Source organism: Tiliqua scincoides, chromosome 14 (assembly GCF_035046505.1).
Source record: "Tiliqua scincoides isolate rTilSci1 chromosome 14, rTilSci1.hap2, whole genome shotgun sequence".
NCBI classification, from domain to species: Eukaryota; Metazoa; Chordata; class Lepidosauria; order Squamata; family Scincidae; genus Tiliqua; species Tiliqua scincoides.
In genome coordinates this window covers 1158768-1182269 of record NC_089834.1, presented here as the reverse complement: position 1 = coordinate 1182269, position 23502 = coordinate 1158768, and the positions used below count along the sequence as shown (strand labels likewise).

The 23502-nt window shown below is 49.1% G+C and overlaps 1 protein-coding gene across 3 annotated transcripts in view; it reads right to left on the bottom strand.

Annotated features, from left to right (window-relative positions):
* Nucleotides 1-552: 552 nt before the first annotated feature.
* The window catches only part of BCR (BCR activator of RhoGEF and GTPase), a 52098-nt gene continuing 29148 nt past the window's right edge, over nucleotides 553-23502 (bottom strand). For 2 of the 3 annotated variants that reach the window (XM_066609560.1, XM_066609559.1), the window contains 13 exons: nucleotides 22812-22931; nucleotides 21866-21941; nucleotides 19976-20080; nucleotides 18301-18375; nucleotides 17257-17354; nucleotides 16072-16203; nucleotides 8685-8744; nucleotides 6873-6982; nucleotides 5909-6048; nucleotides 4491-4625; nucleotides 4160-4265; nucleotides 3294-3456; nucleotides 553-1223 (listed from right to left, as the gene is read on the bottom strand). In XM_066609560.1, the coding sequence (XP_066465657.1) occupies nucleotides 1134-1223; nucleotides 3294-3456; nucleotides 4160-4265; nucleotides 4491-4625; nucleotides 5909-6048; nucleotides 6873-6982; nucleotides 8685-8744; nucleotides 16072-16203; nucleotides 17257-17354; nucleotides 18301-18375; nucleotides 19976-20080; nucleotides 21866-21941; nucleotides 22812-22931 (1410 nt within the window). In that variant the 3' untranslated portion in view covers nucleotides 553-1133. Of the gene's footprint in view, nucleotides 1224-3293; nucleotides 3457-4159; nucleotides 4266-4490; nucleotides 4626-5908; nucleotides 6049-6584; nucleotides 6657-6872; nucleotides 6983-8684; nucleotides 8745-16071; nucleotides 16204-17256; nucleotides 17355-18300; nucleotides 18376-19975; nucleotides 20081-21865; nucleotides 21942-22811; nucleotides 22932-23502 lie in introns of those variants that run through there. The other variant, XM_066609561.1, reaches the window with a different exon arrangement.

Below are 23502 nucleotides of genomic sequence, written 5' to 3'. Positions count from 1 at the left end.
ACCACAAAACAGGGCAGGAAGGGGGTTTAGGAACACTTTCCACAGCCAACATACAAAGTCTCAAGAAATAAAATTAAAATTCAAGTATCAAAAAAACTACTCTGAGAAAAGTTAAGGGTAAGCAGCCAGGTATACAGCTCCTGACTTTTGTTCCAGACAAAAAATATCTTAAGAAACTGGTTGCAGTGCTTATTGTAGAGACCTGGAAAAAATTGGTTTTGGGTGACAAGAAGGGGGGAAGGCAGCTCTACTACCCATGTTGCAAGTCATCTTTCTGTGAGATTTTGAAGGCCTGGAAAAAATTCATTGTCACATCTCTTACACGAGCACTGCTCATTCGTTTTTGGTCCAGAAAAGTTAGCTAAACCCCACATCTTCTCTCCCTCCCCCTGTCTCCTTCAGCACATAGATCTTTACATGATGCAGTGGGAGGCTGCCTCTTGTATCAACCCACGCCAAAAGGTCATAGAGGAAAAAGCAAGAGAATTGGGGTCTCCCTGCTGGGGAGGAAAAAAAAAATCTAAGCGGTCTGAATGGACACAAAACCTCTAATTCATTAATTTATTTGTAGAAGGAGAGAGAAGGGGAAAAAACAACATCTGTTGAAACTGAGCGCTGAACATCCAAGTAGAAGAGGAGCATCAGTTGAATGACACTATAAGGCTGTACTCCACAGAAAACCAAGCACAGTAGCTAGTAAAAGCTATGCTTTTGCTATAGTATCCTTTTGTTCTTCATAAGTAGTCCAAGTAAGAATCTTGAAGCTTCCTAATGATAAAATTCCATTAAAAAACTCAAAGAAATTGCTCTCCCCTCTCTTTCTCTCTCGCACAGTTGCCCCAAGGCTAGTTAACACAGTCCAGGCCTCCCTCTGGTGGTAGAAAGTCACAGCGCAGCTGCTGCTCTCTTGCCCGACCCAGCCCTTCTGCTGTTCTAGCAAAGTCTTTTAAAAAACAAACAAAAACCCATTAATTTAAATCTTCAGCCTGTCTTTGCCCAGAAGGCCTCTCGTGGACAAGGGTAAGCCAGGAATGCCTGAAGGGGGGGGGGATGATTTCTCCTGTTCCCAGAACAGGGTAGTTCATACACCTAGAGCAAGTTCCAGAAGCCACTTGCCCTGCTTGCTCCAGATTCTACACTTCCGTGGAGAACAGGATGCTCTGTCTTTTGCTGTCAGGGGTGGGAATAGTCTCTAGCTGCAGGAAGTAAAGGAGGACTTGAACCTGGAAAGTAGAGTGAAAAAAGATTCCGTTAGGACTTTCGGGATCAAAGTGTAGAGCCCACATTGTTATCAGAGATGCCCCTGTCATGAGGCTAGGTGAGGCAACTGCCTAGCTGGAAGATCTGGGGTGTCTCAGGAGTGGAGCAGAACAGGAGACAGATCCAAGTGTTTGCTTAAGAACATAAGAATGTTTTTGGCTCTTAAGGCCCATCCAGTCCAGCTTCCTGCATCTCACAGTGGCCCAACAAATATCTCAGGGAACACACAAGACACCTGTATTCTGTTACCACTCCCTTGCACCCGACAGTCTGAGACAGCCTACTTCTAAATCCAGGAGGTTGCATGTACCCATCATGGCTTGTCACCTGTGATGGACTTTTCCTCCATCAATCTGTACAATCTCCTTTGAAAGGCATCTAGGCCAGATACCATCACCACATCCTATGGCAAGGAGTTCCACAGATGAATGGCATGCTGGGTAAAGAAATAGTTTCTTTTGTCTGTTCTGACTCTTCCAGTTACTGAGCTACAGCCTTTCTCTGAAGGAATGGTCTTCCACTCCCCTGGGACAGCACTGAAGCCGAATCCCAGACCTCTAGTGTATCAGGTATCGGCTCTAAGCCCACAGCCATTGCACAATCTAAATGAGGTGTGGGCCTTCTGTCCCCTGCAGCATGGGATCATCTGGGAATTAAAGTCAGCACTTCTGACATGCAAAGCAAATCTCATCCCCCCTAGACCAGGGGTGTCAAACTCATTTCATACAGAGGGCTGAAGAGCATTCATGATGCTTGCTGAGGGCTGAAAGTGATGTCATTAAACAGGTCATGACCAAAAATAAGCACTTTTTTCTCACTTGGGAACTCATTAGCTGCAAATGACTGAAGAGAAAATATACAAATCTTGATCATATTTCAAGATATGGGAGAGCTGGATTTTCAAGTGGGCTGCCCTTTCAGCAATAACACCTCAGCACTGCTCAGCAGCTGAGAGCCTGAGGGCTGGATAAAATCTTCCTCAGGCCACATCTGGCCCCCGGGCTTTATGTTTGACACCCCTGCCCTAGACTAACAAGCTGGATAGAATGCAAACATAAGAAGGAGAACTTCCTTCTGAACTGGAGTTCCTGCATGTGGGGAACAGAAAGGTGGAGGGAGGAGAAAAAAATTGGCTTTGGCTGACCGAAAGCAATGTACTACGGTAAGAGCCCTGGATCTGAGCAAGAGGGACCTGTGTTCGGTCCTGGCTCGGCACAAAAGAATGACCATTTGAGTCAACTGCTTTCCATCAACCTGTTGTTACAAAATTGTAGCTTCATAGAGTCAGCCTGGGTTTCTTGGACAATGGCTGGGGAAACCCAAAGTGATCAATACATCAAGTGCAAGGCAGGCCTTCCTGGGGACAAGCAGGCAATGATCTGGTACAGTTGCATCTCAGCCACCCCCGTCAATGTAGACAGGAGGGATCAAGGTGGCAACTCCAATACATTAAGCTTCCCACAACAACCTGAAAATGAGTAGGGCATCACAACCAGCTTTTTGTGTTATGTGCGGCCATGTGCGGCCATGTTGTGTTATGTGCGGCTTTTTGTGTTTTGTGTTATGTGCAGCCAGCCAGAGGTCTTCTCAGGGTAAGGGACCATTGGTTCCTTACCCCATGTCAGGACCAGGCAGCCCCTGTGGGGCTAACTCTGATCCTCATCAGCTCAATTGCTGGTGTAGATTTGAGTAGCCCATGAAGAGCTTTCAGGCTCAAGGCAGGGGGATAGGATTCAGTGGCAGCGTCTGCTGTTGCCCCCACTTCCCTCCAGGCTGCCCTCTCCCCATCCAGTTTTGTCCCCTCACCACCTCCCCCATCCCAGAACACCTCTCTGCCACTTGGCAGCCTACCTCTACACTGGCACCATTTGTCTCCCAGTCGTCACGAAGTACCTTACGGCACTTTCACCATGACGGCCATTGCTTAGGCAGCACATGCAAGAGCGGCACTGCCCAGATGTGTGTGTGTGTAAGTAATTTTCCCTACAGAAGCAAGGAGAAAAATGTTTCCTGGCAACTCCATTTGCTTTTACCTGGGACATGACTTCTAGGGACCAGCTGTCAGTCATGGTTATGGGCTGGGTCGGATTAGCTGGGATTTTGCTGTCCTTTTCCGATGGTCTCAGCAGCGTTGGTCCAAAAACAGTTGCTAGATTGTGAAGGGACATCTTGTTGATGCTCTCTTTTTCAGCAACCCTAAAACAGTTGGACCAGGGGAGGAAGAAGAGGGAAGAATCTGATTTCTACAGCCTGAAAGAAGCTCTCATTCACCCCCAGCCATTCCCAGGCTTTACTCCTATCAAAATTGTAGCTGTGTTTTTGATACTGAACAGGACAGTTTGTGCTGTGAGGAGCTTTTCATGCTGACACTGCTGTTCTCCTTGGAGCAACAGTAGATACAAAAGAGGTTTAGGAACATGACCGTACACCATTTCTAAGGTTCTCAGCATGTATAGTTTTCACTATTGCTTGCTAGTTGTCCTGAGATCTCCATCAGGAAAAGCCTCAGTATGAAAATAATCCAGTTGCTAGACATTCTTGGATATGCATTTTGAGACTTTGGGCAAAGATCATGGGTGGTAGGAGAGTTCTCCCAGCATTCTTAGGAACATGGTATTGAAAGGTGGAACTGGCATCACAGTTCAAAGTATGTGTGCAGGAGAGAGATGTCGACAGGGCATGATGCATCCCAACATTTCTGAGCAGAAGCACAGGCAGACCCAACTTGCTTCAAGAACAAGATACCCAAGTTTCTGTTGCGAATACCAAGAGGAGTAACCGAAAAGACCTCTTTGTGTGTAGACACAAGTTCGTGCCCCATTTTGATCTACTTTTCTGAACATCTCCCCATGTAAGTGTTGAGGGGTGGTCAGTGCCACAAAGGAGCTCCAGCATTTACCTTTTCAAATGGTCCAAGAGGAAAAGGAATGTAACAAGATTGGGTTCCGGAAGAGACAGCAGCAAGTTCAGCATGCAGCTTTCCTTCGCAACGGGATCTGAAAGTGCTGGACAGAGGTGGAGAAAAGACATCAGGGCAGGCACAAGAGATTTACAGACACACAGAATGACAGAGTTGAAAAGGGGTCCTGGACCTAGTCCGCTCCCTTCTTCCCTCCACAATGGAGGGAAGCAGGGCTTCCATCAAAAGTCTTCAGAGGTATTTTGTTGCTACAGATGACCCAAGCCCTGAAGAAAACAGGCTGGTCAGCCATCAAACCCCTAATACGCACCAATGCCTTCTGCAAAGTTGGGATAGAGTTCGTCTGTGAAGAGGGGTTCAGGCAGCTCTCTGAAGTAAAGCTTCAGGGTCCCCGCAATGGCATTGACATCCATCTCACTCATCATGACGGAGACATCCTTGTTATCTGAAAGAGAGACAGTCGAGAGAAAGGTGCAAGGTGAGCAGAGCTTTCAATTCCTCGCCTGTCCATGCTCTTTAATGTTTTCTCTGCTAAATAATTGGCCCAGTTCATATGTTGTATTTGGGATTCTCCAAACCATGGTGTGGAAGGTCAGTCACTCCCCCCTTTTGTTTGGGGCAAACCATGGTAACGGTAGACTAAGAATTGCCTTCCAACCAGAATCAAATTATGAGTTCCAGTTTGGGCTTGGAGGCAGTTGCTGGTTTGTGGCAACACCCATTTGTCTGAATCAATGTCCAGGCAAACTATGATTAGCACTGAGCAGGGAGACAATCCATGCATGAAAGGAAAGACAAGCCCATAATACCAGTGGCATACCTGGGGAGGCAAATGCCCCATATGCCATGCCTGCGGGGGTGGCAGTGCCAGCCTCAGCCCCCCTGCCGCTCATTTTAAATCTTTTTTTTTTTTTTAAGAGAAAGTAGCCAGCAACTCCGATGGCTTCTTTCCCTTTAAAAAAACAACAACACTTCCTCCTGTGGAAGGAGGGTGCGGCCCAGAATCGAGCCAAGGGTGGCTGCAAGTTGCAGTCAGTCTGGGGGCAGTTCTGTGTCACTCTGGGCTGCGTCTTTCCTCTCCTTGGAGGACAGGAAGGTGGGGACCCAGAGCGGTGTGGAATCACACCGGGAGAGGCTTCAACTCCCAGCGTGATTCCAGAAGTGACTGCAGTGATCTGATGACTTTTCCCCAAAAGTTGGAAGTCCAGAAAAGTGGTGCTGTGTCTTTATTCAAAATTTACGTCAGCATTATAAATTATAATCCCTTTCAAAGTATACTAGGTAGGTGATATAGGTGGTATAGCGCAGATGTAGCCACAGTCATTACCCACGCACCTCTCATTAAATAAAAAACACATACTTCTTTGCAGATTGGGGTGTGTTTTTTCCCCCCAAAATGAGAAGTGCAGAAAGCAGCGTTATGTGTTTTTATTTTGTTATCATCATTTCTCCCACCTCTACCAATAAGGTGTGTGGCAGGGGAGGAGGAGCTGAAATTCTCCTCTGCAGTGGGCCATCAAGTGTGCGCTTGGCTCCTTTTCTTGCAGTTCTCACAACTCTCTTCTTCCACTTGACATTGGCTGTGCTTTAACTCTAGTTGATGCCCCCCCCCCCACTTGTTGTCAGCTTCTGTCACTCTGACTAGTCCTGGCTGTTGTGCTGCACCACATGGGGAACTGACTAGATTCAGTCTTCGTGGAAAGAGAAACCTCAGAAGCAAATACTCACTGACATCAAAGGCAGCTTTCAGAGCCTGGATATCAGTGGCAACGCCGGAGACCCGGTAGATGCCCACTTCTTCCATGCCACGGCGCTCAATCTCCTCCACGCACTGGCGCACAATGTAAGGCACCTTTGATCTCTCTCGCCTGCAAGGAAAGCCCAGTTCAGTCCAGGGAAGTGGAGACATCAGCTGCAGGAGCCCTGGGTTTTGCATGGGATAGGCTACAACTGCTTGCCTAGAAGACTTCCACTCCCCTTTCCAGTTTCTGGATCCTTCCATCCTTGAGGGTCTCTTCTAGTGGAGGGTGGTAGTCAAGGCACTGACTGCTGTAAACTTCCAGTCAGGCTCATGGGGACAGAATCTGAACTGCATGGGGGGACAGTCTGAAATGCACCTTTACTGTCAAGCCCAGTGAGAGAGGAGGAACACTGACATGTGGGATTTCTATATGTATTTTTGAAAATCTGATCAGTTTTGCACAAATCCCAAATATTCCTATGTAAAAATGTGAGCCTTGCTAATCCTGTTTCCACTCAAGGAATAAGCAGGCCCTCCCAACTTCTGCAGCACCCACAGACAGGCACTGCTGCCAAATGAGTGGTGACAAAAGATCAGGGGTTAAAATACAGCAGCATCCAGATGGCGTGAACATTTCTGGGCATGGAACAACCAGTGCTGCAGCCCAGTTGCTTGGAAAATCCCAGGGTGAGTCATCTCATCACGGAGGAAGAGATCAAAGCCTGGATCCGGAACCTGGCAAAGCACATGATGTTCAAAGTAAACAGACTGGGCTTCCGAGCCTGGAAGTGTGGGTATATTGACAGTGGCCTCCACAAATATATCACAGCTTGCAAAACGTACACATTCCCCCCTCTGAAGTCTCTATGTGAAAACATGGCCGTTTCTATTCACTGTCAGCACAAGGAAAAGGCAAAACCTGGGGGACAAATGCAGGCCTGAGTGACTCACTTGGTGACAACAGCAATCTTCACTCCAAAGACTCCCGTCTGCTTGCGGGAGGGCACCCTCTTTAAGCTGAACTCCCTGCTGGTGAACTTCAGAGACAGCTTCACTTCAACCTAGGAGGAAAGAAGCAGCACAGCTACTGCAATTGCAAAACCATTCCAAGCAGTGTTACTGGGTTAACTGCAGCCTGTCCGAGTTGCTTTCGCTCAGCCTCGCTTGCCTTCCACTGGGTCAGAACAAAAGCAAAACAAGGCGATAAACTACACTCTCCATGACATATCACAACGTGGGGTTCTGTAATATGGAACTAGATCCTATGATGTAGCCATTTGTCTGCTACTGCCTCATTGTGCTACCATGGTGTAGAGCTTCACCAGCACACAAATTGGGGAGACCGGGGTTCAAATCCTTACCCATCTATGAAGCTCTCTGCATGACCTTGGGCCAGTCACTGTCAAAACTCACCTACCTGACAGGTATGGTGAGGAATGAAAGGGGAGAGGGAAAGAATCAGTTACGCTATCTTGCAGGAAGGGTGAATATTAACACTACTACCTATTTATTTATTTTAGAGCGTTTACCAAACTGAGGGTCTGGACCCACCAGTGGATTGTGAGTCATGAAAAGTTTTTGAAACATAAAAAAATTCTTTGGAAGCACCCTTCCACAGTTTGCAAAAGAAAACTGTTAGCTGGTATGAGGTAATCTTCATACCTGCATGTTAAAATATCCTATTTTCTGTAGTAATTCGCATGTCATATATCATGCTTGAATCCAGTTTCAGCCTTTAGTCTGGCTTGGAAGTCCCTAACTGCATGTATTGCTCTCCATGTCAGTCTCCTGGGTACCCTGGAACAACTGCAAAGGTTTGAGGCAACAGCCCTTAAACTTCATTTCCAGGGAGAGTCTAGCAAATGTCTACATACCACATACTAAAAGTAAAATTTCTAGCAGCCTTGGGAGCAGGGGACCCCAATTATTATTTAATATTATTATTAAATAAAACATTTCTTTCTAGATTTTTTTTGTCTGGTTTTTTTGCCTAGTGAGTCTTGATAGATTGTTGTTTTAAAAAAATGAGTCCCAGTGCTAAAGTCTGAGAAGCACTGATTCAGAAGATTCTCACACTGTCTTTCCCCAGGCTCAAGGTGGTTTTCCACAACATTAAAACTTACATAAAAACAATACATAAAAACCACAATGGTCTAAAAACAGCAGGTTACATCAGGCAAACAGCAGATAAGAGGCCAGCAGGCCCCCAATACTCTCAACTGTCAAAACTTTCCCCCCACCCAAAGCCAGTTGAAATGTAAAAAAAAAAAATTACATCTTACAAATGTCATAATGAATCTGGTTGGGATCGAGGCTCATGGGAAGCACTCGTGCAAAAGTAATGCACATGAAGAGGCAGAGAGCTTCCACTTCCACACTCTACTATTGTTCTTCTGCAGGGTTACCACCTTGAAAACACAGCCTCTTGATGCGCAGGCAGACCAATGTGATGCTGCTGCTGCAGGAGAACAGGCGCACCTGGACATTCATGCATGCTGCTCCTGTGCCACCACTTCCAAAGGTCCAAAGCCTCTTCATGCCTGGCACACAGTGAGTGACCCAGGAAGCTGGTTTCCCAGCAGACACAGCTGCAGAATTCACAGGCCTGGTAGGAAGCTGAGGAAGACAGGCCAGCTGCACGATGCTGCCTTATGAATGGGAAAGGAAACTTCTCCTGAAAACTGACCTTGGGCAGCAAGGAGGAAAAGCCTTTTAAAGCCCAGAACGGAGCCGTGCCAGTCACGAGGACTCCCCCGTACTTACCCCATTCATCACAACAACTGTGCGCTGCCAGTCCTTGTCGGGCAATGCCTGCGGATCCAGCTGAAAAATCAAGGGGATGATGAGTTAGCCGTGAGCTGCAGAGAATGACTGTTGATCAGCTGGGAATGCAACAGTAGGGTGTGCAAATCATCTCTTTGTGGGACTGGGGATTCTCATCACCTTTCCATCTAAGACAACAAGCAAGTTTCAGGCTATAAACTGCTCTCAAGGTGAATGCGCAAGAAACGCCCGAGCCCTTCCACTCCTTTCCCCCTCTGCCCTTGACACTGCATTACTGAAAATCTGAGTGAGGGAAGCAGACACAAGTGAAGCCAAGCTAGACAAATGCAGGTGATTAGGCCTCGTTAACCCTCATCACAGAAACACCTTTCTATCTCCTGTCATAGATTGCAAATCAGTTCTGCATACACACAGTCTGGCCAAGTCCTCTTTGGAGGCAGGTTTACCATAGGCTGCAAACACTACCACTCCACACTGCAGGGGAGGCCAGCCCACACGATCAAATGCTTCCTCCATCAAACGCACTGAAAAATTAGCATGCCGAGGAAAAAAACCACAGAGCCATGCTTTCCTTCTGCAAGTCATTTCTGGGCTGGTATGGAGGAGCACCCAGCCGTGGCAGGTCCAACCTGCAACCTGAAGCGGTGCAGTCATCCAGAAAGGGGTCCCCTTGCCTGCTGCTGTGATCTCACCAACTCAGCTCATTAATGAAAACAGTTCCTCAACCTGCACCTGCAGCCCAGAGAACTTAAGCAACTGGGGACAAGAGTAAGCACAGCCAACCTTTTCTCTGGCCAGTCGGCCACACACTTGGGCCCACAGAGCCACAGTACTCCTGACAGAGGTACGTGTCCCAGTGAGATCCAGTCGAGCACGGTAGGGGCAGCTGTGGCAGAGGTGCCTGAGCATTCCCTGTGTGGCGAAATTGGCAATCACCAGCTCCCACATCCTCCTATGGTGCTGCACGAGAGACTTGAAAGCCCACCGCTGTTCCGTGGCCAACTCTCAGGACTGAGCATCTTGCTCCAACAAGAGCCTTTTGATGAGCATTCTTCCAGAAGGACCCGCCCACTTGGGAACACCAGCCAAAGTCCCAACAAGCCATCTGTCAACCTAGTAGTTTTTCCTCCTGAAAAGAGTTTCCAGGAAGGAGGGGGTGGCTTCATTCCAAGAGGCTTCCCTCACGGAGCCTGTTCTCCGAAACGGGGAGGAAATGGCTTCTGGAGCATCTGTTTTCCTTTGTGGAACAACTGAGCGCAACCTCCTTGGGCAGCTTTTGGGAGCTGATGGAAATGGCCTTGGCACTATATGACTATCACAGACTTCACAGTTCACCAGCTTCAGGAGAGATTAATGCACCACACAACCCTCTCACTTCTGGACCAGATACACCTGCCCAGCACCCAGCAAGAGTGTCTTCTCCTATCATGCCTGAACCTTAAAATAAAAAAAAGCAAAGATCCTGAGAAGAAAGTCTTGGGGGGGGGGGAAATCATACAATTGGAAAGGACCTAATAGATCATCTAGTCCAGGGGTCTCCAAACTTTTTGGCCAGAGGGCTGCATCAAATACCTGGCATGGTGTTGAGGGCTGGAAAAAAAATTTAAATATAAAATTTATATAAATAAATTAGAAACAGAACTTAGATGAATGAATAAATGAATGAATGGGCTCATTCATTCAATCTCTCTGGCCCTTAAAACACCCTCCAGAAACAAGCAGAGCGTAGTTCCTTTCACATTCAGCCAAGTGGGCCAGAGGCTTTCAGGGAACAAGAGGATGGCCGTGGGCCGGATAGAGGCTTGCCGTGGGCCGCATCTGGCTGGGGTTTGGAGACCCCTGATCTAGTCCAACCCCCTACCTGTAGGAGGAGGAAACTGCTAAAGAAATGGAAATGCTGCCAAAGGCAGTGTTTCTCAAACTGTGGGTCATGACCCGATTTCTGGTGGGTCCTGCAGAGCCTTCAAAGAGAACATTGGTGATAGAAAGATAAGACAACTCTTTGCCTCAAGCCCTGAGGGTATTCAAAAATCCGAGAGCTGCTAACTGTCCTGAAAACAACTGAGCCCCTGCAGTTTGCAAGGAGCTAAGTTCCTAAAGTTTGCCAACTTGTGCAAATATTGGGAGATAAACGTTGAGCATCTCTTTAATTGTGTGTTTTTTTCCCCCCCAAGTTCATCAACAAGAGGAAGCGGGGGTAGGTGAAAGCTGGGTCACAAAATTAAGCCCCTCAAGCCTTGAGGCTATTCATTTGGCTGCCTTATGGATCAAGGGTTTGAGTCAATAGGTTATCTGATCTTTACACCATCCTGCTTTCACTGGAGGCTCTGCAGGACCCACCAGAAAATGTGTCCTGACTTGCCAAGTGGTCCCAATCCACAGTCGGAGAAATGCTGAGTTGGATGGACCAAGAGTTTGACTCAGAAGGGGGCAGCTTCCTCTGTCAATGTGAAACTGGACAGGCCAAGGTCGGAGTCGAAAGTTGGGCAACCCCCTTTATTCTTAGAATAAATATCTACACAGCATCAAAAGGATGCTTTAGGGAACAGCAAGAGAGCAAAACTCCAAAGGTAAACATGATTTTAACCAGTGACAGGAACTCAAGTACTTCTTGAGCTCAAGTCGTTTCGAAACCAGCTTAGTACTTCTGCATCCTCCCAGCAAATGCACCATAGAAGCTCATCTCCCCCCCACACGTTCTCTCCTGGTGCACCTGCACAGATGACGCCGTGTCTGCTCGCATTATTGCGCTGCTCCCTGGAAACTGTAGGTTGGTCACACACACTGAAAAGGTTGACAATGTTTGTCCTGCACAAGCACCTACAGAAACAACTGGGCTTTGGGCACCTGGCTGCTCCACCTGGACTACAGATGGGCAGAATCACATGCATCGTGCTAAGCTACAGAAATGCTCTGTTTGCAATACAATGGAACTGTATGGACTGGACAAATCCATATACCGGATTAAGTACAAAATCTGGCATCACCAGCCCCAAACAGATGGCCCTTTCCCAATTCTTTCCCCTCTTTTCTGACGAGGGCCAGTGTCACCGAGGGTGGCGGTGAGGAGCCAGCTGGGGTTGGGGTTGTGCTTCGTTGCTGCTGCTTCCTGAATGTATTTCAATTGAATGCTGGCCTTTGGTTTCTGCACTTAATGCATGCTGTCAGCTGCCCTGGGCACCCTCTCATTGGGCAGAAGGGTGGGGCATAGACCACCTGAATACATGCAGCCAGGCATTTTAACATGGACCCTGAGAGGTCCAACCTCTCCACCAGGCTGGAGCATCGGTCCCTTGGCCCAGGATTTGCCCACTCACTGAAGTCAACATCCTGTCACTTTCAGAGTTAAAACAGCTAACAGCAACAACAGGGTTTTTTTTTTTTGGGGGGGGGGGAGGGACACTTGACAGATCTGTCTGAAGCAGACAGATCAGCCCTGATAAGGCCAAGGAGAGAAAGAGGAAATGGAGCTGAATTAGCAGGTTTTCCTTTTCAGGCTGGCCAGACAAGCATCTCAGATGATCAACAGGGGTGGTGGCTGAAGCAGTCAGACAAAACAGGCAGTCAGGAAACAAATGAAAGACCCCCTTTCCATAGAACAGGCTGACTGGAAATTCCAGATCACCCGCATGGAGGACTTCTGCACTGTACGGTGCTACAGACACTCTCTCCCTGGGAGAAAAACAGTGGAGCACCAGTGGGCGCAGCCACATATTCAGAGGATGCAGAATTTTAAATATTTTAAAACCATTCCTCTTCCGCTGCGAGGCAAGTCCAACCATAAAGCTATGTACCAAGTCTGCCTGCAACCTGGCCTGTGGGAAGGGCTCCAATCACACTTGGATTCCTGGCCTTAAAGGAGAGATAAGGCATGGGGGGGGGGGAGAAGAGGTGTCTTTGCATTCTGTGGCAATCCTGAAGCCCAGGGAACAGAAAGACCCTCATTACAGTAACATAAACTGGGCAAGGCTGCAAATTGTGGAGGAAAGTGGGAGAAATGCACACCTGTGTCAGTGCAGCCTCAGGAGTAAAAGTCAAAGGTATTTCTAGCCCAGTTACAGAATGCTGCAATTGTGTGCCAAGGTTGCTGCTTTTGTCTGCACCCAAATCCTCAGACTGTATCCTGGCATGCAGTCTGGAAAACCACCCCAATCACTATGCCTGAGAGTCTGTTCACTTCTCTGCAGCCGATGCAGTGAGATTTCAAAACCGCCTGTGCAGGGGTCCCTGGCACTGGGTAGAAGGAAACTTGGCAGAGGCCCCAGCTGTTTGCAGGGCTGAAGACCATAGCAGGACATCCAGAGACATGGGAAAAGCAGCAGAAAGATTGTGCTTATTTTAAAAGCATTTCCACCCCGCCTTTCCCCTCTGCCAGGGAGGCACCCATGGCAGCTGAGAACATCAACACCACACACATCACTTTAAAAAGCCACTGATTACAGCAGCAAAATCCAGACCCATACAAGTCCTAAGAACCTAAGAAGAACCCCGCTGGATCAAGCCAAAAGCCCACCTAGCCGTTTCCTATATCTCACAGTAGCCCACCAGATGCCTCAGGGAGCACACAAGACAACAAGGGACTTGTATCCTGGTGAACTCCCCTGTATCTGGTATTGTGAGGTAGCCTGCTTCTAGAATCAGGAGGTTGCACATACCCATCACGGCTTGTAACCTGCGATGGAATTTTCCTCCAGAAATTTGTCCAATTCCCTTTGAAAGGCATCCAGGCCAGATGCCATCACCACATCCTGTGGCAAGGAGTTCCACAGACTAATGACATGCTGGGTAAAGAACTATTTTCTTTTGTCTGTCCTAACACTCAATTTTAGTGGATGTCCCCTGGTTCTGGTGTTGTGTGAGAGGGAAAAGAACATGCCCATATCCACTTTATAATTTTGTATGTCGCAATCATGTCCCCCCCAGGCACCCTTTTTTCTAGCCTGAAGAAATGCAAATGCTGTAGCCTTTCCTCATAAGGGAGGTGCCCCAGCCCAGTAAACATTTTAGCCAAATAACAGGAGGGCGGCTTTGGAAGGGTTTCATTTCAATAAAGTTCCCACCAATCTTGACGCAAAAATGTTGTGTGTTGCCTGCCTCTGTAAGTAAACAGCAACTCCCAACAAAGGAAAATAGCATGTTTTCCATAGAAGGAGAGTACAGATGAAACAGGAACACATTAAGCTGTTTCCTGCTTAGGGAACTCAGCCCTGCTCTGACATTTATGACTCTCCTTCCTGCTGAGCCGGCACGCTGTGGAGAGGGGAGCATGTGCACAGCGGGGCCGTGTATACAGCCAGATCCAGTAGCCGAGACTCACCGTCTTCACCACAACACAAAAGGAGTTTGCATAACTCACAAATCCCAGAAGTGACTATGGAGATTTCCAATAATGATAACAATGTGCAAGGAAAGAGCAGCTGGAATCGCCAGTTATGCTGAAAATATTTTCACCTAATTCTAGCAGAGGATGAGAAAGGGTGGGAGGGCTTGATGGCGGGCTGCATCCCCAGACCTATTGCTCAATCCTCACTGGTTCCAAGGAACCAGCAGCAGCCTTTCCTCAAGGGCAGGCTCTGAGGTTGGAAAGGGGAGCATTCCTTATCAGAGGAAAAACATCAAACACCAGAACCAGGGGACATCTACTGACACTGAGTGACAGGAGAGTTAGAACAGACAAAAGGAAATCTTTCTTCACCCAACGCATAAATAATCTGTGGAACTCCTTGCCGTGTTGATGAGGTGACGGTCTGGTCTAGATGCCTTTCAACACAGATTGGACAGATTCATGGAGGAAAAGTCCATCACAGGTTACAAGCCATGATGAGTATGTGCAACCTCCTGGTTCTAGAGGTAGGCTATCTCTGAATGCCAGGTACAAGGGAGGGGCCACAGGGAGCAGGGCAAGATGGGCCCTAGGCCTGATCCCACAAGGCTCTTCTTCAGTAACTTGGAGAGGACAGTGACCTCACCCCTAACCTGTTAATCGCCCAGGGAGCTAAGGGGTTACAGAAACAGAATGTGATGTAATCTGTGCCCCTGCCATGTTGGAGGAGAAGATTTCAGGGCACGATCACACTGAGCTTCAATGCCAGCTTGCAGTGTATCCATCACTGTGTTCCCCTGCACTAAGCCAAGGCATCTTGGGAAACAGGCCTGGAACAGAAGGCAACTGACTAATCAAGCATGTCATGTAGCCATGATGAAGTATTCTGATTGGAAGGAGGTGTTGCCATCACAGGAGAACAGCAAAGCACATAAAATGCCCATGCTTCAAAGAAAACATTCCGAGCGGTGAAAAGTGATCCTCGCTAGACATTACCCTTTCTCAGCCATTCTGGAGCTTCTTAGGTTTTTTTTTTTAAATAATTAGCACAAGCATCAAAACCTGTGAATGAATCCATGTCTCCTTCTTCATTTCTAAGAACAGTCAACTGGCCAAATACTTGGACCCTAACCCTAATGAGAGAGATATTGGGGTGGTGGTGGACAGGTCGATGAAAGTGTCGACCCAATGTGCGGCGGCAGTGAAGAAGGCCAATTCTATGCTTGGGATCATTAGGAAGGGTATTGAGAACAAAACGGCTAGTATTATAATGCCGTTGTACAAATCTATGGTAAGGCCACACCTGGAGTATTGTGTCCAGTTCTGGTCGCCGCATCTCAAAAAAGACATAGTGGAAATGGAAAAGGTGCAAAAGAGAGCGACTAAGATGATTACGGGGCTGGGGCACCTTCCTTATGAGGAAAGGCTACGGCGTTTGGGCCTCTTCAGCCTAGAAAAGAGAACGCTTGAGGGGGGACATGATTGAGACATACAAAATTATGCAGGGGATGGACAGAGTGGATAGGGAGATGCTCTTTGCACTCTTACATAATACCAGAACCAGGGGACATCCACTAAAATTGAGTGTTGGACGGGTTAGAACAGACAAAAGAAAATATTTCTTTACTCAGCATGTGATTGGTCTGTGGAACTCCTTGCCACAGGATGTGGTGCTGGCGTCTAGCCTAGACGCCTTTAAAAGGGGATTGGACAAGTTTCTGGAGGAAAAATCCATTATGGGGTACAAGCCATGGGTGTGTATGCGCAACCTCCTGATTTTAGAAATGGGTTATGTCAGAATGCCAGATGCAGGGGAGGGCACCAGGATGAGGTCTCTTGTTATCTGGTGTGCTCCCTGGGGCATTTGGTGGGCCGCTGTGAGATACAGGAAGCTGGACTAGATGGGCCTATGGCCTGATCCAGTGGGGCTGTTCTTACGTTCTTATGACCCAACCTCATGGGAAATCACAAGCTCCCAAGAAATTAGTTCCGCCTCCCTCCTCCCCAGACCCCATCCTCAAAGAAGAGGGTGCAGCTGCCCACCTGAATTTGGCCTTTGCCCATTATCCGGTCCATGGTCTCCCCATCTTCCTTGGGGAGCTTGGTTTTGTTGTAGCATTTCTCATAACACAGGATGCGCAGGGTCTGGGAGCCCTCCAGTTCAATCTCAAACTCCTGCAGAAAGAGGGCAGAAGCAGGTGAGTGGACCAAAGGGAGGTCCACAGCAGGCAGCCAAGCAGGGGGTTGAGCCAACATCTTCCCCTTGGTGAAAAGCATGCAAGGAGTTACCCCCCAGGCACTCAAGGGCTGTGCTTTCCTGGGGGATGAGAGGTGGGCTGATGGCCAATAAACACCTTGCCCCTGCCAGAGAAAGGGGACCTCCTCAGACTTCCAGGAAAGGTACTGAAGCATCAACAGCATCTAGAAGGACATTAATGAGCAAAACCGAGCCAAGAGGCTTCCGAACTGTCACTCACTATCAAAGCCCACTGCAGCAACCAAGTGCAGCAGAGGCAGCCTGGCCCCTCCAAGGTCTGCTGCTGACATCTGACTCCACACAAGAACTGCTTGGGTTGTGCCCCCCACCTACTTCCTCCTCAAAACACATTCCACCAAAGCACCTGGTTAGTTGTCACCCACAGAACCAACTGCAAGTGCTACAACAACAGGCAGGCCTAGGGCAGAGACTGAGCACCCACAGCATTCGCCCTTCGCTTCCACCAGTTGGAAAATGCCAGAAATCCATCATCTCCTTGTGCAAAACAGAGCTGAGTTACTCACTTCTAAGCCTCACTAGTATTTACGGATGATTTTTTTTTTTAAAAGAGAGCAAGTAAGATCAAAATGCTTTCATGCCTAAGGTGGAAAAAACCAAAGGGGACCCTGGACCCCACCAGCACAGGGCATGACTGACCAGGAAGATCTCTGTGGAAGCCTTGCTGCAATGAATGGAGAGGGGTGTGAGAAACAGCACTGCCCCTGAAGCACACAACTGAATGTGATTACGACAACGTTTCAGAGACAGACTCCCCTGCAAGACAGGGTTCACCTGCTGCTGGAGAGTTCAGCCTAGTGTGGACAGGCTGTGACAGAAACTGGAGAATCTTTGGGATTCTCTCCACTACACCACACCACCCCACCCCAGGAGAAAGCCTTTCTGCCTGGCACCATCTGATCAAGGAGGGCTCTTCCCCTCCAAAGACTGTGTCCTGGGACAATCCAACCTACCTCGTTCCAGTTGGGCTCTGTTGTGTCTCGGTAAACTCTCGTTTTAGCCTTGTTCACAAAGTACCCGAAAGAATCCACTTCCAAGGTGCAGTACAGGTCTGGAAACGGGAAGGAGACAAAGCAGCAGTGCTCAGTTAGGGTCACAGGCACCTTCCACGGCCCACTGCCAAACTGCACAGCGGCACCCAGAAGCAGTTGAGAGCAGCGCCCAGATTTCCAGCAAAGAAAGCCCCGCCTGTCCTCCACACTCACCAACCAGTCTCGGTCAGTGATGGGACATGGAGCAGAGCTGCGTAGACAGGAAGCTGAAGCCTGGCTTGCTTTGGCCAGTTCCCTATCACGCAAGCCCCTTCCATGGCACAACCCAGCTCCGGACTCTGTGGGTTAAGGAGTCAGAAAGGCTGGTGCGGCCTGTCTCTCAGCCAAGGCCTTAGACCAGGGATGTCAAACTTGTTACATATAGTGGGTTGAAAGTAGCATTCACGGTCTCTGCCAAGGGTCAGAAGTGATGTCATTAAGCAGGTGACAGCCAGAAATTGGGCTCTCCCAGTGCCTTGGCAGCTTCTCCCTCTCTTACCCCACTTGGTCTGCCCCTTGCCTTCCATCTTTCCCTCCCAGAGCCTCCGCAGAAACAGTGCTGCTGAAAGGGCAGCTCTGGGAGATCCCAATCGTAAAAGGGACTGCATCCAGCCTGTGGCTGACATCCCTGGACTAGACCCTAGAGCGCTCTCTCTCTCTCTCTCTGTTCCAGTTCTGACATTTATTTCAGTATCCTTTCAAGGCAAAGGGGACGGTGCCTGCTTGCTCTCAGGTCTGACAACCTTCTGTGAGCCAAACACCACTCTTTCCATGACACTGTCTCATTTCACATCCTGCTGCTAGAATTGATGCTGCTGCATAAATAAATGACCATAAAGCATTAGGAAGGCGGCTTTCACCTGTGGCTACAGGCCAGCCCAGTGGCCAAGCAGAACCCTGGATCACAGACTCGGTGACATGCGTTCCAGCCCTTTGCTTACAACCCCCTTGGCAGCTACAACTTACTGGAGCTCTGCTTGAAGCCGCTGGCAGAGTGGACAATGACATTCAGGAATCCATACAGACCGGGGGACTCGTCATCTATGATCAAGCACACACAAAAGGTGAGACAGAGTGCCTCAGCAGTGGAATGGGAACTGCCCCCCTTCCCCACAGCTCTGCTGACATAGCAACAACTCCATCTTTATGGAGCTTGTTTATTGAAAAGACTGTCTGCGTCCTCCCCCAATTTCAGAAATGCATCAGTGCATTCTCGTGGTCTGGAAAAGGCCCTGCTCTGTAGGCAGAGAACTAGATTCGCAACACCAAGCACAACAAAACTGTGAACTCTGCATCCCCAATATCAGAGAGAAAGTTGACACAGACAGTGCCTTATGATGACAACAGACCTTGGCTGCAAAGGTCCGGCCCCTGAAATGTTTCACCCATTCATCTCCCACCCTACCCACTGCAGTTGCTGGTAGACCTCCACCTGGTAAACTTTTAAAGGCAGGTTAAATAAGCTCTCCTGGTGTTGAGGTGTTTAGACAAAACCCTGAAGGCAGACTATCTGAAGCAGCTTCACATTCTGTGGGGGTAGAGCAGGAACTCACACCTCCTGCGAAGAACCATGTTGCCCACTCATCAAGGCTGTGTTCCTTCTCCTGCTCAAAGGGGAAGAAGGGAGGTGGAGGAATCGTGTTCCTCCTTAAGGAGCAACAACAGACTTCAAAACCACCCCATGCCGAAGCCAAGACCTCCCAGTACCAAATGCTGCCCTCCTTACTGGGTGACGCACCACCCTCTGCTCTGCCCATTCCCTGGATTGAAAAGAGGAGCAGAGCAGAGCAGAAGAGGAAGTGCAAAGGATCAAGGGCATCACTGGGGGCAGGTGGACTGCACTTGGTGACACCTTTGGGGGGGGGGGAGGTGACAACATTCCTGACCAAAATGTGAAAATCTTGGTACTCGTATTTTCAAATAATACATCATATTATATATCACTCAATGCATAATTTAATGCAGAATGTAAAGAAACAAACATTGAAACATCTGTATTCTATCCAAAGTTATGGCCAATTACCCAGAGAGGAAAACAGAATTGCCTTAAGTCACAAAAAGTGGATTTCTTTAACTATTGAGACTGTTTGTGCTGAAAGCCAATGAGGTGTTATGACGGCACAGCAGGGAATCCATCGGTAGGAGTCAGCTCTCATTTCCATGTCTCAGACCTCATTGGAGAACACTTATTCAGTTGTGCAAGTGTCATCTAGTTGGCCACTAGTCTTCTTTTGTGGGTTACTGATTTGTTGGGTGACCTGTACTGTGAGATGTTAAAATACGTACATAAAGTGAATGAGGGTGACCCCAAGCCTGGTGATGCCACTGCATGTAAGTTGTCCATATGATATTGCAATTTTTCTCTGTATGGTCTGGTACGGGAGGAGGTCCACCATGGGGGTGATGCAATGGTGTGAAAGGTCTCAGGTGCTCTCTAGCCCACCCCTCTCCTCTCCCCTCCACACTTCTGCTCCATCCCGTTCCAGTCCAGAGTGGAGGGGCAGCCAAGGAGGCAGCAGAGCAGAAGGAGGTGGACACAGCAGAGCACAGATCCCAGAAAGAGCCTCTGACATCACTGCCCTGCAGGAACCCGCATGGGCAGAGGCAAGAGTGATGAATCAGGCTGGCCAGACACTCTCACCTTCTTTGTTTATCGTGAGGGGAATGTGATGCACTGTCTGAAGCTTCACACAGGAATTTGTCAGCATCTGAAGCTCCACAGAGGTCAGCGAGAAACTCTTGAAACCTGCAAGACCAAGGAGAGTGGCGTTGTCTGGGCCACGGCAGAGATGGGGCAACATATCCTGCTGGAGCAAAGCTCTGGGCTGGCAACACATGCAGAGGGCGACTCATTCCCCCAGGGAAAGGCTGGGCGGATCTTTCAGGAGGCAAACTTCCAAGTTCGCTCGGAAAAGGTTGTGCGGATGCCCATTTCTGAACTTGTGGCTTTCCTGCTGCCTGGTGCATAAGAGGGATCAGACAACATGTCCAGGGGAAACCTCCACTGATGTTGGAAAGCAGCCTTTTCCTTCACAAAAGTGCTTCGGAAGGATTCGTGTCCAGGTGCGGATTCACCTTCAGCAGTGGGGAGCAGACAGACCCCCTTGAACAACAAAGGGCCCTCTCACTCAAGGGCCAGGGGAACAAGCTCAAGAACTGCCTCTCTGAGGTTGGGCAACGGCCTGCAGGCACTTGTGCCCCCCTCCCCCGGTGCTGGCTGCCTATTTACTGAGCATCAAAGCCTCAACACCTACACAGGGCAGCACTCAAGACTGCACTGGTCTCCTTGGGTTTCAGCAAGAGCAGCCAGAAAAGCTGTCCTGGCCCTGACACGGGCAAGGGGAGGGGAGGCAAAAACAGGACAGGGAGCAGCAGACACCATTAAAAGAGCAGCCCGGGGCCAACGATGAAGGCGAACAGGCGGCAAGGCAAGGCAAGGCAGCAGCCCAAGGCTTTCCTCTCCTTCCCACAAGGAAGCCACCTGCAAGGCAGAAGGAAGCGGCCAACAAAGTAACCCGCTTCCTGCCCAGAACCTGAGGCCTGAGTCACACCCCAGAAGGAGAAGACTGGCTCTTGGACCCCCTTAGAACAGGGGCATCTGAACTACGGCCCATGGTGCACTAAGAAAATCCTCTCAGTCGTGGCAAAGCGGTGGCAAAGTCTTACTATTCCGCCCCACCACCTTCCGTCTTCACACCCAATTTTTGTAGAAACTCACACTGGGCAGTCACTTTGGATCACTCCAGAAGGCTCTGCACCCCAATTTCCCAGGGAAAGCGGCTGCCCAGCAAACATTTCTACACAGTTTGAGCACAAAGATGGAGGTGGCAGGGTGGCACAGTAAGGCTTTGCCATCACAATGCCCAAGAGGCTTGTCTTGGTGCACCAGATTTGGCGCACACCATAGTTTGGAGGCCCCTGCCCTGGATCACAGTTGACCTGGCAGGCACCCCATTGGACAGAACACGGACCTCTCACTCCTTGTGGAAGGGGGCTCCAGGAAGTGGCAACAGACAATTCCTGCAGGGGTCAGGAGGCTGCCTTTTCAACACTGCCCTAAACCAGCAGACCAACCCCTTCTGTGTGCTCCAGCTGGACTAGGGGCAGCTGCACAACAGAGTTAAGCTCTGGATCCTAAGATGATGCCAGCCGCAATGGGACAGGAGTGGGGGATATCCATCCATGGGAGTTGGGGGAGAAGACGTGGGAAGGCGCTGATCTAGGGGGACGTGCCTGCACTCAGCATGCTCCACACTGGACACCTCTCTTCCACACCTGCATCCAAAGAACATTCAGAAACTCCACACAAGGGAGATGGGCACATTTAGCATTTGCCATGAGGGACCAGCTTCAAAACGCTCCCAAACCCTGGGGGAGGTTGGAACTCAGTGGCCAAGCCTCTGCCTTGTACAGAGAAGGTCCCTGCTGTAAGATGGAAGGACCCTTCTCTGCCCAAAATCCTAGAGAGCCACGGCCAGTCGGTGTAGACAAGCCTGAGACTGCAGGACCGGGGGCCTGATGCAACACGTACATTTCTTCTGCTGCTCCCGGATGATCTCTCGCCATTCCGCTCGCTCGTAGTCCGAGGAGATGAGGAACGTGTAGCTCTGAGTGACCCAGAGGAAGAAAAAATGGAGGACTGTTTTCAATTTCATATCGCCTTCAGTGTTCAAAGTAGTGCGATACATTAAAAAAAAATAAAGAATGCTACAAGCCCCTTGCTCAAGCTGATTTATTTGTATAAATAAATAGTACTAGAGGAAGATGATCCTGGGCACAAAATGCAGATGGCCCAAAGGCTCTCTTCACCTTTGCAGACAAGCTCCAAAAGGACACAGGCTCTCTTCACCTTTGCAGACAAGCTCCAAAAGGACACAGGTGTGTCCACTGATGGATACACATTCCCGGCAGGTAGAATGTATCCACGTCTGTTAGTCATGACGAATGTGTGGAACCTCCACATTCAGAGACAGCTGTGTCTCCAAATACCAGTTGCGGGGGGGGGGGCAAACTATGAGAAAGAGATGTGGCCTTCAGTCCCTGCTCATGGGTCCTAAGGGCTTCCAATTGGGCCATTGCAAGAAGCAAGATGTTGGAGTCTTTGATCTTACCCAGCAGGGTTCTGCTGACATTCTTACAGTTCAAGGCTATCACCTTTATACAACTGTGAAACTGAATGGGACACCACAAATGCTTTGCTTTGGGAAGTGTAGGGTTTTGGTTGCATTTCAACCTCTCTGAAGATCTGAAACATTAAGCCAGGATTTTTCAAGCTTGTTGGGCCCCACTTTGTGGCTCGCGACCCGATTTCTGGTGGGTCCTGCAGAGCCTCCAATGAAAACATGAGTGATGGAAGACCAGATAACTCATTGCCTCAAGCTATTCAAAAATAAGGGGGTCAGGGAGAACCGCAGATACAAAGATGACCCCCCTTCCCACAACCAAGGTCCCCGGCCACTCAGCTTAGGAATCCTCACCTTGCCATTCCGATTGTGCACCCGGAATGCCATGCTGGGCGACATGAGCAACAGTAAGGATTCCTGCTCCGAAAGCTTCTTTTTCAGCCTCTCCATGTTCTTGCTGCCCTTATTAGCCCTCTGAGGGAGATAAAAGCGCAAGAGGAGGAATTCACACACCCAGCTCTCCCTCCACAATCTGATCAATACAGGATCCTCTCCGCGCAAGATGCTCCAAGTTTAATCCCCTTAAGCACACCCCTAGTCCTTGTGGTCTTCAAACAGCAGAAGATTCCAAGGGTGGACGGGATGGGTGGGGGCACCCGTGCTCTTCGCAGCAGCAGGTTCTCCGCCCACACAACACAAAAACTCACAACTCTGCCCAGCATCTGAGCTGAGTTGACACACAACTCTTCCTGTCATCTAGCTGGAAAACAACACAACCCCAGAGTTCCTGGCACAGGTTATTTGCAGGATGTCCACTACTTGTAACAGGGATCTGGATGTTCTACAAGAACTGCAGTTCCCAAGGCCTGTGAGCTGCTGGTAGAGCAGGACTCCAGCGTGCATCACAGAAGGAGGCCTCCAGCAAGAGGCTGTAATCTTACTGGCAGCCTAGGCAAATGGAAACACCCAAGCAGGCTACAATGGGGCACAAGTAGCAGAAGAGACCCTGAGCAGATTCCATTACACTCCTGAAGGAGTCTGACAA